Consider the following 24483-nt stretch of genomic DNA (forward strand, 5'->3'; position numbering starts at 1 on the left):
CTTCTTTGCTTAGATGATGTAATTCTCTAGCAAAACACCACCGAACCAGGTGAGCATCAACGTGATTCTTTGGAATCACCTCAGACAAGATCCTCACAATCTTCTTTTCGTTCAGTTTGGTCATTGAGATAGAGCCAAGCTGATCATGTCCCATGGGCACCCACAACAGTCAAGTCCTCCTCCTAGGAGTAATGACTTATCCATATCCCGAATATGAGTAAATGAATCTACTCTCTAAGCTAAATACCCTTTGACTTAGAGAGTGGGGGAAAAACTGTATAGGCTAAAAATCGTATTAGACCTAACAATGTCTAATAATAATATGAACATGTCATAGCTCAAGGCTTTGGCCCAACTTCGGTTGAGCCCATGCTTAAAATACCCTGTGAACTATCCGCTCTATGAGTTGGGCCACCCCATGAGTTAAGCTGAACTGGGTTCAGCCCATTTACCCACAGTAGTCCACAATAGGGACCAGAGTCCCAATCAATTTCCTCTGCTAACAAGATCCTAGATCTTACCCAAAGAGGAAAGTCTGAACCGATAAAGGTAGGAAATCTAATCTCCTTCCAAAAAGAGAACTCCTCTGCTAAGTAGGACTCAGAGTTTTACTAGGATTCCAACACCCTTAGGTTGACTATGTAAGTAGCTAAGGTAAACCCTCTCATTAGGCATTCAGAAATCACACTTAAGCTCTAGCGTTTTCACCCCCAAGCTCTTAGCAAATTCCGACAACATCCTGGCATTACTAGGGTCCTCCCGACCGCAAAGGCACCCTTTGCAGGTCTACCAAGATTGTTAGTGGCTCGCATCACAAGATTTTGTCTTAATAATTGTAATCGTAGATTTTACCGTCTACAACAATTAACTTAAAAGAGAGGAGCTTTTACTTTTTCGGAGTAGAATTTATAGAAGAAGAGTGTATGGAAATATAATTTTTATGAAAAAATTATTAGCTGTTTAGTTAGGAAAAGGTGAAAAAAACTTTATAGTTTTAATTTACCAAAAATAGCTACAAGAATAATTTAAGTAAAATATATAAAATAGAATAAGATTTTTTTTTCATTATTGAATTTGAATATTTTAAATAAGCTCAAAAAGAGCTTATGGGAAAAATTCAAATTTTGTGTTTCTTCTATAAGCTGTAAAATAGCTTATTTTAGATCCTAAATGTTACCAAACAACTTAATAAAAACTTCAAAAGTGCTTATGACTTTAAGTAAGTATTTTTAACCCGTAGATAAACCCAACCAAACAAGCTTTTAAATCTTAATACTATCCCAATTTAATAAATTATTAAAAACCAATTAACATTACTAAATAGTCTATTGAAAATATAAAAGGAAACCCTTAAAATATCATAAACCCCTATAAATAGTGAAAAAAATAAAAATAAAAATCTTATTCTATTTTATAGAAAAAGTAATAGGAATGAATTTATAGAAAATAAAGTAAGTTTTAAATTTGAAATTGAAGAAAATAGAATTTAAATAAAATAATTAAGTCAAATTAAACTTAGTGGTGTATTTTTTATATTAAACAAGATTTAAAGTATGGAATATAAAAGAAAAATATTTAAGAATGTAGGACCTAATAATTACGCACAGAGTCCTAAGAGTTGTCAATATTTATTACCATCAACAATATTTTTATATTTTACTTTTCTCAAAAACGCATAACTTCTTTATATGGTAAGTTGGTTAATAAATAGTACTGGACAGAGATGACAAAGTTTAAATGCCCCCAGAATTTACCTCTCTTGACTATCATTTATCCTTAAAAGTTAAAATTATTATTTATCCCCTTGAGATTATCATTGAAGCCCTTAATCAAGTATTAAAAACCGCCTTGATAGCCAATAGGGGGATATGCAATACTTTTCAGAAACCATGAATCGTTTAAAAACTTCATCTTTCAAGGGATGAGTTAAAAAACCCTTCTTAAATTCCTATAAATACATGTATGATGTATCATACTGTCACAATCACTTATTGCACAAAAGCAGTAAAGCACTTTCAAAACTTCTTCAAGATATGGCGAAAAATTTCATTTTTTTATATATTTTCCTCACCATTTTCGTATTCTCATCAGGTACTTTCTCTTCCATTTCAAAGACTTCAAAAGGATAGATATCTCTTTCTTTTACATTACTTCCGTTCTACCTACAAATTGTATGCAACTCTTTAGCTTCTATCCATGATACATATAAAATAACACTACACTAGACAATTACATAACCGTATAAATTCTTTTGGGTTTATTTCATTTTTCTGTGGTAACATCATTTGATATTAACTCATCCGCTTCATTCAGTAAGTATTAAATATCTCATAATTGGGGGTTTTTTGATAATTTTTTTATTATTAATTTTTAATATTTTCTGAACAAAGTGGATGAGTAACTAAGAAGTGACCTCACTAGAGGAAAAGTGGACGAAGCCAAGATTTTTTTATATAAACTAAAATGGTCGGAAGATGAGATTTCTAATTTGTTACACAATTAATTTTGTTTTTTGTTTTTTTTTTATAATTTATTAATTATAGTTTTTCTTGTTATTGGATATATTATTTTGTTTTTTTGGTTTATATTCTTTCACCAATAACATTAAAGCTTTATTATTGAGTTTCAAGAGTTTCATATTGAACAACTATGAGATTCAATCTTTATAAAGAGGATAAGTCACTTAACTTGATCGACCGGTCCTCGTAAATTACTTTGTTTAGCTATTCATTTGAGATAGAATTCGATTGTTTATTAATGAAGTATATATACTAACTTGATCTATTGATGACAAATTCAATGGGCAAATTATTTTCTGCAATACAAGGGGAAATATGCACAGAAGATTTGGGTTCATGTGATGATACTTGCAATTCAAAGTGTGCATCAAAACATCCAAATGGTAAAGGCTTTTGTGATTCTTCCTCCCATTTATGCAAGTGCTATTATGAATACTGCACTGCACCACCATCATCATTCCCACCACCGCCACCGCCACCGCCACCAACACCACCAAACCAAAAAACATGCACTGCTGGCATTGGTAGATGCAGTGCAGCCTGTAATGATGCATGTTGTAATGAAAATTGTGCTGCTAAATATCCTGGACCTTATGGAGGCCATGGAATATGCTTCAATGCTCTTGGACCTAGCATATACAACATGTGCCTTTGCATATTTGATTGTTCAAATCTTCGGAAGATTTAATGGGGTCATTTCAGATTGAAATAAAGAGCTTCATTCAATAATATTTTAATTTCCGTTTTTTTACTTTCTTTTTGTTTTCTTAAATTTTCAATGATAAAGAGCTTCATCAAAACTTTTAAGGCTCATGAATGACTGAAATCACCTGAAGACGAAAAGAACAATTTGTTGGTCAGCTGGTATACCTGACCAAGTAAAAAATCACGAGGACCAGACTTCTGTCGGAGGAGATCCAAGAAAGTCCCAACTAAAACCATCAATAGAACTCCGAGATGACAGCAACTGAGGCCATTCAGTTCAGTTCATCATTGTGACTTGAACACAGTTTAAATGTAGTTTTGAAATATCACTGTAAAGTACCACTCATACGAGGAGATGATAAAGAGATCAATTGTGCCATTATCAAGGAAAGGAATCAGAAGATTGTAAAATTTCTTTGAAGACTCAATTTTTCAAAGGACATCAATTTCACCCAATATCAGTTCAAGTAGGATGCTAACCAATTCTTTTAGAAATCCTTTCAGAAAAGTCAGAGACAAGAGCATACTTGTTGTTCTCATAACATGCAGTCATGAAGGCTGCCAGAGTCACACGATCAACATTATGGTCCTTATCTAGTAATTTATGAAAGAAAAATGCTGCTATGCCTACTTTACTTTCACTACAAAGTTTCCTGACCAAGGTATTAACTGTTCGAATCCAGAGCTTTTTGTCTAGGTTTTCCAAAACAACCATTGCCATGGCAGAATCATCTTTCTTGCAGTACTCATAAGCCAATGTCACCCGAGTAACTTCACAGGGGGAAATCCCCTTGTCAATCATAGTTTCATACAACTCACAAGCCTCAGCCAACTTGGATTCTTTACAAAGCCCACTTATAAGAGCCCCATAAGTAAAACTATCTCGTACGCAACCATGTTCACCCATCCTGTGGAAAAGCTTTACCGCCATACTGACATTTCCATCCCTACAATACCCACAAATCATGGAAGTATATGTTTCCTTTGTTGGAAACAACCTAATCCTGATGGCTTCCTCAAAAAGTTTCTCACTTTCTTTCATTTTCTTTTGCCTACAAAATGCAGCAATCAATGTAGTATATGCATGTATATCAGGCTGCAGAGCCACTTTAACCATCTTACAGAAAAACACCAGGGCTTGTTCAATCTCACCTCGCTTGCAGTGCTCAGATAATAGAATAGTGTACGTAATTTTATCAGCCTGCAATCCCTGTTCAAACCCCTTTATAAGAAACTCATAAGCTTCTGAAACCCTTCCCCTTTTACAAAGGCCGTCAATAATTGCATTATAAGTATAGATATTAGGAGTAAAGCCTTCTTTGCCCATCAAATCCATCAATTCATATGCTCTTTCAAAACTCCCTGCTTTGCAATGGCCATCAATAAGACTAGTATATGTGTTGGTGTTAGGAACCAGTCCTTGTTCCTTCATTCTGCCCAACAACATCTCTGCACGATTCATCTTCTCCTCTTTGCAGTATCCACTGATCATAGCAGTATACGTATGCACATTCGGCTTGTAATTATCACTTCGAACAAGCTTAAGAAACAGCCTGAATGCCTTTTCGATCCACCCCTTCTTACATAGCCCATCAATCAGTATAGTATGAGTATACACATTCGGTTTCAAGCCTTTTCTAACCATTTCCTCCAACATTTCAAACGCTTGCTTAATGCTACCCTTCTTACACAACCCATTAATCAAAGCCGTGAAATTGATCAAATTTGGTTTCAAACCCGCCTCAATCATCTTATCAAAATACCAAAACGCTCTACTCACAAAACCCTTCTCACAGAAGGCACTGATAATCAATGTTAATGTAGCATTATCAACAAGAAGTGCTCTCTCAATCATTGCACTCAACCACCTATCCGCCTCTCTAACTCTATCCATTCTACAATATGCAATAACCATCAATTTATAACTGCAAGAATCAGGACAAACCCCTCTTTCACACATTTCTTCAAACACTTTCTCCGCGAACTCAACCAAACCCATTTCACAAGCAATCCCCATAACAAAATTAAAAGTGCCGGTAACCAACGGCAACCCATGATTTGAAACCTCAATAACCATGCTAAACGCCTCCTTCAGTCTCCCAATTTCAGCGAAACTCCTCACCATACACTGCATCACCTCATGGGCTCTCTCAAATTTCCCATTATCAATCAACGTCGTGGCGCAAACTATATAAAGCCTCATAAAATGACGAAACTTAGCAAACCCGATCGCCCAGTAAAAGAAACTGAGTGCCACCATCGAACCCGCTTCTTTAGCGAGTGAAGCAACCACAGTAATGGCCTGTTCGTGGGTCAAAGAATCGGTGTCTATGTAAAGATTGAGCTTGGGAGGGGATGATAAGAAATGGGTTTGTTTGTAATAGGATTCCAGGACCATTGAGCAGATTGTTTTGACAAAAGATTGCGGCAGTGCCGGGCCCATTGATGAAGATGATGGAGAAAGAGTAGAGGGAAAGTTATCATGGCGAGTCTGGTAACAGAATGGCCTGAGAATGAAGAGAGTGAGAACTGGTGAAGGTGATAGTTTTCGTTGAAGGCAATGAAATCTCTTAACGAAAAGAGACATCATATCAGAAGTTCAACTCTGTCCTTCTGTTTCTTGCCAAAAATGTCGAATTTGTGTTGCAACCATAAGAATTTGAATGGATTGTCAGTGCCCGGGGCTTGCTGTTTCAGTGCCATAGACTTTGGGTGTGAGATCTGAATTCTTCTTTTATAGTCTTAAAACTTGAAATTGGCTAAACCTCGACAAAAGGACCCCAAAAAAAGCATTGAGAAACAGTAGACAAGAGCTGGCAAAGTTGGTAGTAATTCTGGTCCTTTATATTTCACTCACATTCTTCTATTGCTTGAAAATCCCATCTATAACCTGAATGAAATAAATAAATAAATAAATAAAAGAAATTTCATTTTCTTTTAAACCTTCCTTTCTTTTCTCCTGATTGCAGATTCAGCTGTGGACAAGAACTAGCAAAGTTGGTGGTAAATTCTGGTCTCTTGAAGCAATCATAGGCTAAAATTTCAAAGCTTTACAATGAATTCAATCAAATGAGACAATAAAATGCAAAGTTTATCAAGAATCAAACATTATCATCATAGTTTTTGTCACATCATCCACTTGGACAAAGCAGATTCTTTAAGAAGAAGAGATGGTTTCATCAGCATCTTTTCCTGAACGCAGCTCATTTTTCCCCTTAGTTGGGTAAATAACTCCTTTTTATTTTCATACTCAACAGGAAATTTGTTAGAATAGGTTTGTAATTTTTTTTAAAATATTTACTTTTATTAATATTTTAATAATTCGGGGATTTTGGGTCGGATCAAGCTGAAGTCATCAATCTTCATCCTTGGCCATCCCTACACCCTGCTTCATCCTCGACCCAAACAGGGTAGGAGCCCCTTGGAGAATTTTACCATCACAAATCCTCAAGTTTGGTCCCAACTTGCTCGAAGTTGACTTAAGTGGAATGTCTGACCTTTAAGAGGGCGAGATAGGGCACTGGCTAATAGGGTTTTCTTGCCAAGAATTTGTGGATAATTACATTTAGGGTACGTTTGGTTTGGGGAATGTTTTATTACTGAAAATATAGGATTATCAACGAAATAGACTACCTTGAAGATTACAGGGGAATGTTATATCAATATGTTGGTTAGATTAGTGGGTATAAATAATTAAGATGTTTGGTTGGGAATAATAAAATATTATCGACAGAGGTTTTTACTGAATTGCCCTTCCTTTTTATTATCATTATAATTTAAATAATAATATTATTATTATTATTATTATTTAAATCAATTCTTTTAACCCCTTATATTTGAGAATTTAGCTAAAACACCACCAACAACAGAGTTAAAATTTTAAGAAAATACCCCCAAGCACCCAAGACCACCGACCACCATAGCCGGCCATCGACGTCAATCACCAAAACGACACAAGACCGGTGAGATCAGGTTGGCCGTGCGCTATTTTGGCTATTTTCAGCCAGATTGAAGGTCGAGAACAGTTGGATCATTGTGGATCTGGCTAAAAACGGCTAGATACGCGGCGATCTAGCTGTTTCTAGCCAGATCCAAGTTGATCTGGCTGTTTCTGACTAGATTGAAGGCTGAAAATAGCCAGATTATCGTGGATTTGGTCGGAAACGGACACAAATGGTTGATGGTAGCTCATGGGGCAACCAAGAAACAACTGATAATCTCGACGAAGAAGCAACTCGCGGGTTTGTCGGGGCGATTGGGTTAGGTTTCTCGCGGCCGGCCCTCAAGCGAACTGGGAGAGAGCTTGGGGGGCCCCAAGTGCTAAGAAGCCAGCAACTGTTTCCAACACAGTTGCCCAAAAAGATACTCCCAAACTCCACAAAGGCTTGATGAAGAAACACATCGAGCCGATGGAAGGCTCGGGGAAGAAGAAGGTGACTGAACAATTGGAGGGCTTAGGAAAGAAGAAATTGACCGAATAGCTATGAGGGTTAGGGTAGAAAAAGTCGACCAAGTGGTTGGAAGACTCGGGATAGAAAACTACCGAAGCGACTTAAGCATGAGCAAGCTGAGGTCTTCAAGGTCAAAGAGAGAAGGTTTCTCGACAACTCTCTCAGATTGAAGTTTCCCAACAACAAGTAGAGAAGGACTTGGCACAATAGGGAGGTGCCAACAATAAGCTGGCTTTCGAGCTTGCCGTGGCTTAGAAGGCTATGTCGGACTTGGAGGCCAAATTCTCAAACATGTCAGGTCAGCTCTTCTTTGAAACGAAGAACTGCAAAGAGGCCGAGGTAGAAACTGTTAACTTCAAAAGAGAGGTTAAGGAGCTGAAGGTAGAGGTCAGAGACCACACCTGGGAGACGTCGGTCTACTTAGTCCAGCGCCTATGGGAGGCCCACCACTCGCTAGACTTTTTCTTTCTTCCCACCATCTATCAGAAAGAGATAAAGAGGACGAAGGCTAAAACACTAGGCTTGGAGTTTGTTTACTTAGACAACTCCAAGTCCGATAAGAGCGAGGGCGAGGAAGGAGGCGATGAAGAAGAAGAGGCCGATCAAACAAGAGGTCGAGGACTAGACCCTGCCAGCTTCACCTTCGGTTGATGCCTACGACCTTCCCTCAGGCGAACCGTCAAAAGACACACGTTAAGCTCTCATTTCCGAAGACGCTCCTTAAGCTCCTTGCTTCTGAAGATGCTTCTTAAGCTTCTGCAACATAAATTTACTTGATTTTTGTTTTTTTGTTTTTTTTTTGTTGTTGTTGTTGTAACAAAACATCGATCAATTAATGAGATTGAATTTTTCCCATTTTGGTTGAGCAATAATTTTATTTCTCCGAAGTCATTTTAATTGTTCTAACTGAACTTAGTATAATAATTCGAATTTGCTCCAAGTTATGCATAGCTCGTTTCTTTAGGAACTTTTCAAACAAACAAGAAAATCTTTCTTTAGACAATGCCGAGTTAAGGTTGGTCGCTCATCTCGCATTTTGATCGCCAAATTTTGATCGATTTTCTTTTGATGTGTTTTATTCAAGTGTTTTCGAGTTTTAATTTCATCGAGTTGGAGAATGTTTCTCTTGATGAGTTCGAATTTTGGCGTGGCTTATAGAGCTAAGCTGCCTTTTTTCTAGCTATAGACTTCGAGTTTTTTAGATGTCGCTGCTTAGGTCGCAATTTTGAAACAGATAAATAATAATAAATAAAAGGAAGTTTTGAATAATACATCTTTATTGATAATAAAATTGGCCATAAGACACCTTACACTACATAAAGAAATAAAAAATGAACCCAAGCTATTTACTGATAGTATCTTCGCAAATGCTCAACGTTACATGTTCACAGTACAACTTCACCATCAAGGTGTTCCAAGTGAAAAGTTCTTAGTGCGAGCTTTCTTGAGATCCTAAAAGGACCTTCCTATTTAGGCCCAAAAGCCCCCGAGTTCATGTTTTGTGCACTAGAGATGATCTTTCTTAGAACTAGGTCGCCTACCCCGAAGTCTAGATTCTTGACTTTTGAGTTGAAATATCTCTTCACTTGTTGTTGGTATGAGGCAACTCTTAGTTGAGACTTGGCTCGATGTTCCTCGATCAAGTCAAACGAAGAAGATCCTCGTTAGACTCTTCATTAAAGACTTCTTGCCAAAACGAACTAACCCTAACTTCAACCGGGGCCATTGCCTCACATTCATAAGAAAGCGAGAACGGGGTCTCTCCTGTCGAGCTTCTAGCTGTCATTCTGTATAAACATAAAGCCTCAGGGAACTTGTCTACCCATCTTCCTTTAAGAGAGTCAAGCTTTTTCTTAAGGGTGTGCTTGATCACCTTATTAACAACATCTACTTGACTGTTAGCTTGAGGCTGGTAGATGGTGGATAAGCTTTTCCTTATATAGAGCCTTTCACAAAACGAATGGAAATCTTCACAATCGAACTATTTTCCATTGTCGGCGATGATAGTATGGGGGATTTTGAACGTACAAATGATTTTTTTGTAGACGAAATCATTTAACTTATTTGAAGTGATGGTCGCTAAAGGCTTGGCTTCTGCCCACTTGGTGAAGTAGTCAACTGCGACTACCGCAAACTTGACACTCCTTTCCCCTGAGGTAAAGGACCTATTAGATCAATTCTCGAAATTGTAAATGGTCATGGGCTTGTTAGAGTAGACTTTTAGGGTGGAGCTTGTGGAATATCTACGAACCTCTGACATTTGTCACATTTTCGTACGAAGTCGATCGTATTGTCAAAGACTATCGACCAATAGTATCCTTGGTGGAGTACCTTGTATGCCAAATATTGGCCTCCGGTATGATTTCCACAGATACTCTCGTGGATTTCCCTCAAAACCTGAATTTGGCATTCTCTCAAAATATTCTATTGCTTCTCTAGGCTTCGCATTCTGTGTGTAACCAGTGATCATCGCAATCTAGGCCACCAAATCCTTTAAAAGCAACCCATCAAACAATGCACTAGCATATTTCATATCCCCACTCTTGGTATATGCAACAATCAACTCAGTCCAAGAAATCACGTCTTTCTCAAGCATTTCATCAAACACCTTATGCCCACAATCTAAAAACTTGCATTTTACATACATGTCAATCAAGGTATTACCAACATATAGATTAGACACAAAACCACCAACCAAAGTCGTCTGAGCATGCAACTACTTACCCAAATTCAAATCAAGAATCTCACTAAAACCCTTAAAAAGTACAGAAAACATAAAAGAAACTGGGTCAATACCTTCTCTCCTGATAGAACCATACAACAAAATTGACTCCTTCAAGCATCCTTGTAAAGAATGCCCACGAATGAGAGCAGTCCAAAGAAAGGGGTTTCTATATTACACTTGCTCAAAACTGAGAGGAGGATAGAAATCCATCGAAATGAACAAAATTGACTTGATTCAAATTGGGGGAGAATTTGTTAGTGTATGCCCTAGAAACCATTCGTGTTGCTAGTTTTGGAGCATTTTGTCTTGTATCAATATATCATAAATAATAGAAGAAAGAGTTCTTCAATTCATATATATAAATTGCTTCCTTTATTCAGTCATGCATTTAAAATAAAGTATGTATATGAATTGTCCAGATGATTCATTTAATCAGTAAATGAATTTATCAAAAGGTTCCCTACGGAAGCAATATAATTTGGGCAACTATATTGCATAGTAGACATACTAGATGCTTCCGAAAGATATCATGAGTTGATATAAGTACGGATGATGATGATAGTCATGTCATTAGGGCATTACTATGGATTAGCGGTTGGTGAATTGTTTTTCAAACGTGACTGAATAACGACAAATCACTTGGAAAAGCATGTAGTCAATGATTTATCGTTTGGTTATATCAGTGCACGATGTAGCCCTTTGACCTGAGACATTGTGGTCGGATTCGATACGGATACGTATGGTTCATCTGGTGTATAAGTATGAGACTAGTCATGTTTCGTATGATAAAGCCTATTTGGTCATGCGTTGTTCATATGCGAAAACAAACGATAGTCAAAAGGGGATCCATTGACTCGGAAATATAGGATCAGGAGTACCGCTTACTCAATCCGGATTTGAGTTCCTAGACGAATGTCGATAAATGTCAGAAATCATAATCTCTGGCCAGAGTCTGTTATTAGTCATACGAAAGCAAGTTCATGATGACAAGTTCTGGACATAGTGATCGACGATTCGGTAGAAAATCGAGTTTAGAATTTTGACGTTCCATGAATCCGTACTCAATTAGGATATATCAATGGAGGGACTTCACCTGCATGGTACATATGATCTGAAATGGGTTCGATGAAGTATTTCTTCATCGTGGTTTAGGGACTATGGCACATTGCTAGATGTTTACCATAGTCGTTAGGCCTCTGGACAGGTTTTTGGATTCATCCAGAATCGGCTCACAGCTAATCCATGGTGGACCTACATGGTCACACCAATAGTCTTAAGAAGTTAAAGAAGGATAAGAGAGAGAAATGATTATCCGAAGAGGGCTAGCACATTCCGAGGGTAATGACAGGATTTCTATGGTAATAGTTACATAGAAAATTATTTGTGACATTTTAAGGGTTAAAATGGTCAAGCAATAATAAATTGTATTAAATTATTATATCTTAAAGCGTTAAGATAAATGAGATGAACTAAAATAACCTTTTAATAGTTAAAGGGTAAAAGGGTAAATTTATGGGTTGTTAATGTAAACTAGTTTGGTTTACATGGGCCCTTGAATAATATTGATTATTCAAAGGGCAAATTAATAAATGTTTGGGCTCCTTTTAGAATAAGATTTTATTTGGGGATGCAAGTGAAAAACAACCAATTACAAAATGATCCATGTATATATAAATGCAAATGGTTGCATTTTAGGTTAAGGATTCATTTTGTTCCCTCAAAAGAAAAACAATCTCTCTCTCTTAGGGTTTGCCCACTCTCTCAAGGTGGTGTTAAAGTGTGGAGGATTCATCCTTTTAAATCTTGGCTTCATCAAACTTAAGCAAAGGAGAAGGTATACTATTTTCAAGCTTTATTTGAAAATTTTTTAATCCTATTAATCCAACTCTTTATATGCTTTCAATCAACATTTTCTGCCACCTCTTCATGGTTTTCTTTTAGAATTAAAATAGATTAGGGTTTGTTTGGTTTTTGGTTTGGAGAAAAAGAAAAGTGTCATTGGAGTTGGAGTGACTATGAACGTGCAGGAAAAGTTGCTCTTATAATGAAGTGAAGTTTAGGTTATCAAATTCAACGGTTATTTTACATATGACTTTTTAAGTGGAGGATATTCAACTCTTTGGCCAAGAGGATTCCCGCGAGCATAGCCTCATATTCTACCTCATTATTTGAGGCGGCAAACCCAAATTTGACTATAGCTCAAATTGGATCCCCTTCAAGACCTTCGAGCAGGAGCTCGACTCCTACCCTCTTTTTATTCGAGGACCCATCTACAAACAAGGTCTACTGTAATAGGTTATCGAGCTTGCGCTCCACTAAACTACTCTCTTCTGAAGTGCTTCCTTTAAGCGGGCTTACCTCCCCCTTGGGTTGGTATGGGAACTCAGAGATGAAGTCAGCCACAGCTTGTCCCTTGATTGCTCTTCTCGTGAGGTATTTGATGTCATGCTGACTAAGCTCCATAGTCTACTAAATTAATATACCCGATTCCTTGGGCTTTTGCATTACCTTTTCTAGCGGAAAATTTGTGAGGACATATATGGAGTGTGCTTAGAAATAGGGCTGCAATTTCTGAGCAGCTATGATGAGTGCATAAGTGAGCTTCTCCATCTCTGGTTACCTTATTTCAGCATCGAGCAATCGCTTGCTTATATAATATACTGGCCACTACACTCCCCTTTCCTCGTGTACTAAAGTCGCATTGATCTCGGACTTAGATACTGATAGGTATAATAGTAGAGGCTTGCCTATGACAGGCTTTGATAATAAAGGAGTCCATTCGAAACCCTTGTTACCCTTCAAGGTTTCAAAGAAAGGTAGGCATTTGTCAGTTGCTCGAGAAACAAACATGTTTAGTGCTGCCACTCTCCCTGTCAAACTCTGAACTTGCCTTATTTTAGTCGACCGTTGCATGTTCAAAATAGCTTGAATTTTAGTTGAGTTGCCCTCAACACCTCAATGATTGATCGAAAAACCAAGGAACTTCCCCAAGCTGACTCTGAAAGCACACATAAAAGGATTTAGTCGCATCTGATACTTCCTGAGGATACTAAACATTTCCCCTAGATGCTTGATATGGCTTTTGACAACCTTCGATTTGACGAGCATGTTGTTAGTGTACACCTTGTAATACCTTCTTTCTAGCTAGTATACTCGTAAAATAATTAATAAAACTCATTAAAAATATATAAGAAAATACACATATAAACGAGTAATAAAGTATGGGCCCATATTTAATTTTTTTTTTTTTTATATACAAATATTTACAAAATATACTCAAAAATAGCAACTTGACAGTGTAGCCTAACCCTTCCACTGCATGATGTTCCGAGCTACCGCAACTCACCTATTACCTGCAAAACATTAAAAACAACGGAGTGAGCACTAATGGCTCAGTAAGTAAACCCACTATGCTACCCTTCTCTCTCCGTTGCTTAAATTCCGAATTTTCTTTCCTTACATCACATTTCCCGATTATTCTCTATTATTTCTCTGTTCTTTCTCTGTTTTGCCCTCTGTTTTTCTCTTAATTTTCTAATTTCTCTCTACTCATGATAAGGAGCATGATATTATGCATATTCATGATGCAAATGCACAAATGCATAAATGCATAAATTATGCATTTTCTTTTCTATTTTTCTTATTCTGTTTTCTTTTTCTTTTTCTTTATTTCTTTCTTTCTTTTCTAGTCTTTCTTTCTATTCTTTCCATTCTTTCTTTCTAATCTTTCTTTCTTTCTTTCTATTCTTTCTTTTTTTCTATTCTTACCGATCAGACTCGGTTGAGGCATGGATTTGGGGCCTTGGCCGTATGAGTGAATTCTCTAATTTTGGGTATAGTCCTCATCCACACACACGTCTAACGGACTATACAATTCTTCTTTTTGAATTCTGAGGCCACTCACTAAAGGTGGTGTGCATGTGGGACTCTGTCACTCACGGGCTCCCCATAGCAACAACCTTCTCTTCTTTTTATCTTTTTACACTTCTTTAACTAAAATTTCAGATTTGAATATCTTTAATATTCCCATTTCTTTCTATTTTCTCTTTAACACATTTTAGTGCTTTTTCATGCTCTTATGAATATGTATGCATGTAGATGATTTCATGCTTATAATTCTTTCTAAATGCAAGAATGCAAGAATGCCATGTAGCATAAAAATAAGTTTCTCTCTACCATCTACAAACTCATATCAATTCATAAATGAATAAAACTCTTGCATACACTTCTCTTGGACATTTCATCAAACATATTGCATCCATAATCAAACTCTAATTTGACTAAAATTCTATCTCTTTCTCAAGTCACCAATATTTGGAGTAAAACTCCCTTAAACAATTACCAAACCTGTCTAAAACAATACACTCCAAAAAATTCCACTCAATTCTTTCTAACTTCAACCAAACTTCAATTAATCATCATACAACCAAAACCACTTCTCATGGCTAAATTCTATTCATCAATAATCATCAAACTCATCAATAATTCATCAATTTCATCAACAATTCTCAAAATCATAAACATAAACATAAACATATATGTAAAATCTCTACACACTTTATTTCTCAAATCATAACTTAAGTGGGATTTACTTACCTTTGATATGAGCAATCCAACCCCTTTAAGAATCGTATTTGATCAAACTCTCTTCTTCTTAAATCCTATGAGCACAAACCATTAAAATTCAACACTTTAAAAATGAAAAATCACTTCTTAGTGCAAGGATCTTACCTAAAGTTGCTTGGGATTGAAAATCCACTCAAAAAATACCCAAAACCTATGAATTTCCTTTGAAGAAAAATTGAAGAATTTGAGAGAATATGGAGGTGAAAGTGGTGTGAAAATGGGTAAGAGTGGCTAGGGTTTCACTTTTCAATTTGATATAACATAAAAATATACATATAGTTTCCCATTTTGCCCTTACACTTTCTTTAAAATTCCATTTATGTCCTTTAGTCAATTACCATAATGCCCTCATTTTTATTGCATTCTCCATGTTCTATCTCTTTTCACTCCCCACTTTTTCAACTAATTTTGAGTGAAAAGACCATTTTACCCTTAATGCAAGTTTAAGGCATTTTCTTCACATTTTCTCAAAATAACTTTAGCAAAAATCAACTAAAAGTATAAAAGCATAAATTAAATTACGTACCTCCATGTGGGCATTACAATTCTCCCTCTCTTATAAGAATTTCATCCTCGAAATTCAAACAAACAACTCCGGGTAACGGTTCTATATATCTTGCTCCACCTCCCATGTAGCTTCTTCAACTTTATGATTTCTCCAGAGGACTTTCACTAAAGGGATACTCTTGTTTCGGAGCTCTTTAATCTGTTTGTCCAATATCTGAACTGGACGCTCCTCATACACTAGATTTTCTTCTACGTCCACATCCTCTACACTTAATATATGGGAGGGATCACTTACATATTTCCGAAGCATTGAGACATGAAATACATTGTGTACTCTGTCCATGCTGGGTGGTAGAGCCAACCTATAGGCTACATTTCTCACTCGCTGTAATACTTCAAATGGACCAATGTATCTCGGTGCTAACTTTCCCTTGCTACCGAAACGCATCACCCGTTTGTAAGGGGCAACTCTTAGAAATACTTTATCACCCACTTCGAATTCAACATCTTTCCTCTTCAAGTCTGCATAGGTTTTTGCTTGTCTTGGGCTTGTTTCATTCTACTTCTGATTAACTTGACATCTTCTATCATTTTCTGAGTTAGTTCTGGTCCAAGCATTGTATTCAACTCATTTTTCTCGCCTCTCTCATCCCAATGTAGTGGAGATCTACAACGTCTACCACACAAGGCCTCGTAAGGTGTCATCTTAATTGTAGACTGATAGCTGTTATTATAAGCAAACTCCACCAAGGGTAACATCTCATGCCAGGATATTCTGTAATCCATGCAACAAGCCCTCAACATATCCTCAAGTATCTGATTCATTCTCTCTGTCTGGCCATCTGTTTGAGGATGGTAGGCGATACTAAAAGCCAATCTGGTATCTAAGTTCTTCTGTAAACTAGTCCAGATCTATCTGATACTATTGTCTTGGGTACTCCATGTAGTCTCACTATCTCTTTAATGTAAATCTGGGCCAATTGATCCGAAGTAGTGTTCTCCTTTATTGGAAGAAAATGGGTTGACTTGGTCAGTCTGTCTACTATCACCCATATAGCATTAAACATTTTCTGCACTCTAGAGAGACCCATAATAAAATCCATCGAAATACTCTCCTATTTCCATTTAGGAATACTAAGCGGCTGAAGCAACCCTGATGGCCTTTGGTGTTCTGCTTTCACTTGTTGACAAACTAGGCACTTAGCTACAAAATTTCCAATATCCTTCTTCATACCTGGCCACCAATAGCTTTTCTTTAAGTCTTGATACATCTTGGTTGCTCCAGGATGAGTAGTGTATGGTGTGTCATGAGCCTCTGTAATAATTCTTTTTTTTTTAACTCATCATCTTGAGGAATGCACAAACGACTCCTAAAACGGAGGACACCATCTAACAGATGGAACTCTGCTATCTTACCCTCAAGCACTTGTTGACTTATTTTTTGACACCACTCATCGGCAGCCTGCTTTTCTCTGATTTCTTCTAGTAAAGTAGACTGAACCTCTAACCTGGTAATCCTTCCTGGTATGACCTCAATCTGTTCTTTGCACAATTCTTCTATTAATTCTTTCTGCCTTGTGAGTCAGGACAAGTAAGCTTTTCTACTCAAGGCGTCAACTACTACATTGGCTTTCCCAGGTTGATACTTAATTTCAAAGTCATAATCTTTAACTAGCTCTAACCATCTCCTCTGTCTCATATTCAGCTCTCTTTGGGTGAAGAAATACTTCAAGCTTTTATGATCTGTATAAATGTTACTCTTTGCTCCATACAAATTATGCCTCCATATTTTCAATGCAAAAACTACAGCAGCCAACTCCAGATCATGTGTAGAGTATCTTGTCTCATACTCTTTTAACTGACGAGAAGCATAGGCTATTACTTTACCCAACTGCATCAATACTGCACCAAGTCCCTGAAATGAGGCATCTGTATAAATGTCATAATCTACACCCTCTTGTGGTAACACAAGAATAGGAGCTGTGGTCAATCTTCTTTTTAACTCTTGAAAACTTTCTTCACAGGCATTCGACCAAATGAAAGGAGTTCTCTGTTTAGTGAGAGCTGTAAGCAGTTTAGCCAACTGAGCAAACCCTACTACAAACCGCCTATAATAGCCTGCTAGCCCCAAGAAACTTCTCACTTCCTTTACTGTCTTCGACTGTTGCCATTCTAGAATTGCTTTTACCTTACTTGGATCCACTGATATACCCTCATTTGAGATGGTATGGCCTAGAAAGATAACTTGATCTAACCAAAACTTTATCTCGCAATCACTGTAGCACAAATCTTAGGTGTTCTTCATGTTCCTTTTCTGTCTTAAAATACACTAGGATATCATTAATAAACACCACTATGAATCGATCAAGAAAATCCTGAAAAACCCTGTTCATTAAGTCCATAAAGATTGCTGGGGCATTGGTTAACCCAAAAAGCATCACCACAAACTCATAATGCCCATATCTGGTCTGAAAAGCAGTCTTGGCAATATCTTACTCTACAACCCTTACTTGATGATAACCCGACCTCAAATCAATCTTTAAAAACACTATTGCTCATTTCAGCTGATCAAACAAATCGTCTATGCGAGGTAACGGGTATTTATTCTTCACTGTCACTTTATTTAACTCTCTGTAATCTATACACATCCGTAGAGATCCATCTTTCTTTTTCACAAACAAAATTGGAGCGCCCTAGGGAGAATGGCTAGGTCGAATAAAACCCTTATCTAAGAGTTCCTGAAGCTGCCTTTTCAATTCCTAAAGCTGCCTTTTCAATTCTTGAAGCTTGGTTGGGGCCATCCGATAAGGAGCTTTAGAAATTAGTGCGATCCTGGTGCCAGTTCAATACTGAATTCTACTTCTCTTTCTGGAGGTAAACCCGGCAAATCTTCCGGAAATACATCTAAAAACTCCCAAACTATTGGCACCTTCTGAATCTCTGGTTGTGGGACATCACTACTGTACACTACATGAGCAATATACCCTGAGCACCCTTTTCTTAACATCTTTCTGGCCTTTACACTACTAATTAACATACTAAGCTGGTGACCCTCGCCAAAATTAAACTTATCTCCATCATCAAGATTAAATCTTGCTTTCTTTCTCCGACAATCAATCTCTACTCCAAATCTCCCCAGGAAATCCATGCCTAAAATAACATCAAAATCAGGCATATCAAACACTATCAAATCCACTGGCAACTCCCTACCATGGATCACTACGGATTCCCCTAGAAGCATCTCTTGAGTTACTACACTAACACCATCTGGTAACTCTATCTTAATGGGACAATCCACTCTAATAGGTTTTAAACCTAATCTCTCTAAAATCTCATGTGTAATGAATGAATGTGTGGCTCTAGAATCAATTAATACATAAAGGGGAGCTGAATGAAATAATAACTGACCAGTAACTGCGGATGGGCTAGCTTCAGCTTCACTCTAGGCTACTGTAAACACTCGAGCATTGGTACCTCTAGGTGTCTGCATTGTGGGTGCAGGAGGGGCTTTACAATCTGTCATCATATGCCCTAGCTACCGGCATCTATAACATACATTTCGGCTCAAATCTCTAAGACATTCCCCAGAATGATTTCTTCCACACTTCTGGCACTGGGGAACTTCACTGGTTCTCAGCTTTTCATTCTGCCAATCCCTCTTGGTTCTCTATTAGTGGGGGCATCAGCTCTATCTCTCTGTGGAGTAGGAGGTGGAACACTGGGGGCTACTGTTGATGGAGTTGTTAGGGTTAGCTTATTCACAAATATTTCTACCCGTAAAGCTCGTTCCAAAGCTTCACTATATGTCTGAGGGGGCTGGGCACCAACCATCACATCTCGGGCTATTTCTAGTTTCAGCCCATACACGAATTTATCTCTCCTTAACTCTGGTGTACTCATTACTCCTGGCGCAAACCTTGCCAGGGAATTGAATTTCACTGAATTAGCCCCCTGTTGCAAACTAATAAACTCTTGAATCTTTTCATGGAGTTGATCAACTGTTCTATATTCTACCTCAAACAATCTTCTAAAATCTCATCAGGCCATCAAAGCTGTATCATGAGTATCCTCCATCAATTCCCACCATATATGGGCATCACCCCTAAATAAGAAACTAGCATACTGAATCCTCTCCTGATCTGTCATAGGGAAAAGTGCCATCGTACGCTCCACTGATCTGAACCACTCACCTGCCACTAGTGGGTCCACAGTACCCCTAAATTCTGACGGCTGGTGTTGACTAGGCAACCCATAAATTGGCTCAATACGATTCTACACTACTAGTGGTATCAACCTCTCTCTCTCCTCTCTAGGGGTCGGTACAATAACCGGGGTCTCAACCCTCTTCGGTACGGAGCCTCCCCGATTTTCTGCTAAGACTTGCTGTATAATATTATGAATCCTCGCTTCATCGAGGACAGGGGGAGTAGATTCTGGAGGGTTAAAAGGTTCACTCATGCTCATTTCCTTTCTAATGCTTCCTCAGGTTCTACGTTTCATTTACATAAACTAACACTTTTAATCAACTCAATTAACTCATCTACTACAAGTAAGGAAAGAAATAACTTACAACAGTCGGCTACGGAACATCAACGTGGCAAGAAAGGCATATTGTCAAATCCCAAAACCTTTGATTTGATACAAAAAATGTAATACCTTCTTCCTAACTAGTATATACTCGTAAAATAATTAATAAAACTCACAAAATATACTTAAAAATAGCAACTTGACAGTGTAACCCAACCCTTCCACTGTGTGACATTCCGAGCTACTGCAACTCACCTATTACCTGCAAAACATTAAAAACAATGGAGTGAGCATTAATGGCTTAGGAAGTAAACCCACTATGCTACCCTTCTGTATCTGTTGCTTAAATTCTGAATTTTCTGTCCTTACATCACATTTCCCGATCATTCTCTATTCTTTTTATGTTCTTCTCTTTGTTCTTTCTCTGTTTTACTCTCTGTTTTTCTCTCAATTTTCTAATTTCTCTCTACTCATGATAAGGAGCATGATATTATGCATATTCATGATGCAAATGCATAAATTATGCATTTTGTTTTCTATTTTTCTTATTTTGTTTTCTGTTTCTTTTTCTTTATTTCTTTCTTTCTTTTCTAGTCTTTCTTTCTATTCTTTCTATTCTTGCTGATCGGACTCGGTTGAGGCATGGATTTGGAGCCTTGGCCATGTGAGTGAATTCTCTAATTGTGGGTACAGTCCTCATCCACACATACGTCTAACGGACTGTACAAATCTTCTTTCTGAATTCTGAGGCTGCTCACTAAAGGCGGCGTGCATGTGGGACTCTGTCACTCACGGACTCCCCATCACAACAACCTTCTCTTCTTTTTATCTTTTTACACTTCTGTAACTAAAATTTCAGATTTGAATATCTTTAATATTCCCATTTCTTTCTATTTTCTCTTTAACACATTTTAGTGCTTTTTCATGCTCTTATGAATATGCATGCATAATCAAACTCTAATTTGACTACAATTCTCTCTCTTTCTCAAGCCATCAATATTTGGAGTAAAACTCCCTTAAACAATTACCAAACCTGTCCAAAACAATACACTCCCAAAAATTCCACTCAACTCTTTCTAACTTCAACCAAACTTCAATTAATCATCATACAACCAAAACCACTTCTCATGGCTAAATAATATTTATCAATAATCATCAAACTCATCAATAATTCATCAACAATCCTCAAAATCATAAACATAAACATATATGTAAAATCTCTACACACTTGATTTCTCAAATCATAACTTGGGTGGTATTTACTTACCTTTGATATGAGCAATCCAACCCCTTTAAGAATCGTAATTGATCAAACTCTCTTCTTCTTAAATCCTATGAGCACAAACCATTAAAATTCAACACTTTAAAAATGAAAAATCACTTCTTAGAGCAAGGATCTTACCTAAAGTTTCTTGAGATTGAAAATCCACTCAAATATACCCAAAACCTATGAATTTCCTTTAAAGAAAAATTGAAGAATTTGAGAGAATATAGAGGTGAAAGTGGCGTGAAAATGGATAAGAATGGCTAGGGTTTCACTCTTCAATTTGATATAACATAAAACTAACTTTAGCAAAAATCAACTAAAGGTATAAGAGCATAAATTAAATTACGTACCTCCATGTGGGCGTTACACACCTCCATGGTCTTATCAATCTATTCAGCGAACATTTGGTTCATTAAATGTTGGTAAGTTGCCCTAGCATTTTTTTAGGCTGAATGACATAACCTTGTAACAATATAAACCCCAATCAATACCTTCTCTCCTGATAGAACCATACAACAAAATTGACTCCTTCTAACGTCCTTGTAAAAAGTGCCCACAAATGAAACTAGTCCAAAGAAAGAGGTTTCTATATTACACCTACTCAAAAATGAGAAGAGGATAAGAATCCATGGGAATCAACAAAATTGACTTGATTCAAATTAGGGGAGAATTAAAATAGATTAGGGTTTGTTTGATTTTTGGTTTGGAGAATAAGAAAATTGTAGTTGGAGTTAGAGTGACTATGAGCGTGCAGGAGAAGTTGCCCTTATAATGAAGTGAAGTTTAGGTTATCAAATTCAACGGTTATTTTACATGTGACTTTTTAATGGAGGATATTCAACTCTTTGGCCATGAGGATTCTCGCGAGCATGGTCTTATATTCTGCCTCATTGTTTGAGGTGACAAACCCGAATCTGACTGTAACTTGGATTGGGTCCCCTTCAAGACCTTCGAGTAAGAGCATGGCTCCTACCTTCTTTTCATTCAATGACCCATTTACATTCAAAGACTACCGCCATAGCCTATCAGGCTTGCGCTTTACTAAACTGCTCTCTTCTAAAATTCTCGTTTCAGGCGAGCTTACCTCCCCCTTGGGTTGGTATGAGAACTTAGAGATGAAGTCACCCAAAGCTTGTCCCTTGATTGCTGTTCTCGGGAGATATTTGATGTCGTGCTGACTAAGCTCCATAGTCCATTGAATTAATATACCCGATTCCTTGGGTTTTTGCATTATCTTTTTCAGTGAAAAGAGGACATGTATGGAGTGTGCCTAGAAGTATGGCCACAATTTTCGAGCAACTATGATGAGTGCATAAGTGAGCTTCTCCATTTCTAAGTATCTCATTTCAGCATCGAGCAATCGCTTGCTTACATAATATATTGGCCACTACACTCCCCCTTCCTTGTGTACCAAAGCCGCACTGATCGCAGACTTAGATACTAATAAGTACAATAGTAAGGGCTCGCCTAAGACAAGCTTTGATAACAAGGAGGCTGCCCAAGTGACTCTTTAATTCCTGGAATTCTTTCTCGCACTTCTCTGTCCATTTGAAACCCTTATTACCCTTTAAGGTTTCAAAGAAAGATAGACATTTGTCATTTGCTCGGGAAACAAACCTACTTAGTGCGGCCACCCTCCTTGTCAAACTTTGAACCTACTTTATTTTAGTCGAGCTTTACATGTTCAAAAGAGCTTGAATTTTATCTAGGTTGGCCTGAACATCTCACTGATTGACTAGAAAATCGAGGAACTTCCCGAGCTAACTCTAAAAGCACACTTCAAAGGATTCAATCGCATCCAATATTTCCTGAGGATACTAAATATTTCCTCTAGATGCTCGATGTGGCTTTCGACGACCTTCGATTCGATGAGCATGTCGTCAATGTACACCTTCATGGTCTTGCCTATCTATTCAACGAACATTTGGTTTACTAAACACTGGTATGTCGCCCCAACATTCTTTAGGTCGAATGGCATAACCTTGTAACAATAGATACCCCGGTCAATACCTTCTCTCCTGATAGAACCATACAACAAAATTGACTCCCTCTAGTGTCCTTGTAAAGAATGCCCACGAATGAGAGCGGTCCAAGAAAGGGGTTTCTATATTACACCTGCTCAAAAATGCGAGGAGGATAGGAATCCATAGGATTCAACAAAATTGACTTGATTCAAATTGGGGGAGAATTATTAGGGTTTGTTTTGCTTTTGGTTTGGAGAAGAAGAAAAGAGCCGTTATAGTTGGAGTTGAAGTTCGAATGACTATGAGCGTGCATGAGAAGTTGCTCTTATAATGAAGTGAAGTTTAGGTTATCAAATTCAACGGTTATTTTACATGTGACTTTCTAAGTGGAGGATATTCAACTCTTTGGCAAGGAGGATTCTAATAATCCTATTTTTCCCTATGATTTTGCATTGAATTTCAATAGGATTTAGGATACTTTTCATACAATTTAGGCCATAATTGCTACCTAATTATATTAATTTTTCTTTGTAGGCCTAAACGATGATTTTGAGCATAAATGACAGTTTTGAGCGTAAATTGCGCAACTTGAGCTTGGAAACTCAGAACGACCTGAATTTAAAAGCTTTGGAAAGCTAAGAAGCAAAGCTACAACTTTCCTGTTTTGGGTTTTTCCTAATTCTGACTGGACAAGGGTGAAAACTTGGCTTGAAGTCGTAAACAGTATGTTGGGAAATGAAGAAAAAGGTCTTTGGACATGCTTCAGTATTTTTGCCATAACTTGAGCTGTAGACCTCGGATCTGGCTGACTCTTAAACGAGTATAAAGATAATTGAAAGGGATACAATTAATATTGTTATCACTTTTTCAGATTCAGAATCTAGCATGCTCAAATGTGGCCTGAAATATCCTCATTGTGGCAAGGAAAAATATTCGCCGCAGCGAAACTACGTTAGATGTGAAAAATAAAATGACGCATTTTGGTTTACTAGGGCTTGGTCCTTAAGTGAAAGAGGTATAAATTAGCACGAAAAGGAAGAGAAAAGGGTCTTGGTTCTTCATGTGGAAGGCAGCTCTTGGAAGGAGAAGATTATTGAAGATTTGAGCTTCAAATTAGAGAAGATTTCTCCATCTTTTGCTTGTTTTTCAATGATGAATCTTGATTCAGTTTGTTTTTGTTATTTTATTTTGT

At 37.3% G+C, this 24483-nt stretch overlaps 2 protein-coding genes across 2 annotated transcripts; one reads left to right on the forward strand and one right to left on the reverse strand.

Moving 5' to 3' along the window:
* Positions 1 to 2799: 2799 nt before the first annotated feature.
* On the forward strand, positions 2800 to 3207 carry LOC116120698 (defensin-like protein 182). Its single transcript, XM_031406666.1, has one exon. The coding sequence runs from the start codon at positions 2800 to 2802 to the stop codon at positions 3205 to 3207; it is 408 nt and encodes a 135-aa protein (XP_031262526.1).
* A 206-nt stretch (positions 3208 to 3413) lies between these two features.
* LOC116120722 (pentatricopeptide repeat-containing protein At4g19890-like) lies at positions 3414 to 5907 on the reverse strand. Its single transcript, XM_031406692.1, has one exon. It carries the CDS (start codon positions 5812 to 5814, stop codon positions 3700 to 3702), a length of 2115 nt encoding a protein of 704 aa, XP_031262552.1. The 5' UTR covers positions 5815 to 5907; the 3' UTR covers positions 3414 to 3699.
* Positions 5908 to 24483: the final 18576 nt, after the last annotated feature.

The sequence above is a fragment of the Pistacia vera genome, unplaced genomic scaffold (assembly GCF_008641045.1).
Source record: "Pistacia vera cultivar Batoury unplaced genomic scaffold, PisVer_v2 Contig941, whole genome shotgun sequence".
Taxonomy (NCBI): domain Eukaryota; kingdom Viridiplantae; phylum Streptophyta; class Magnoliopsida; order Sapindales; family Anacardiaceae; genus Pistacia; species Pistacia vera.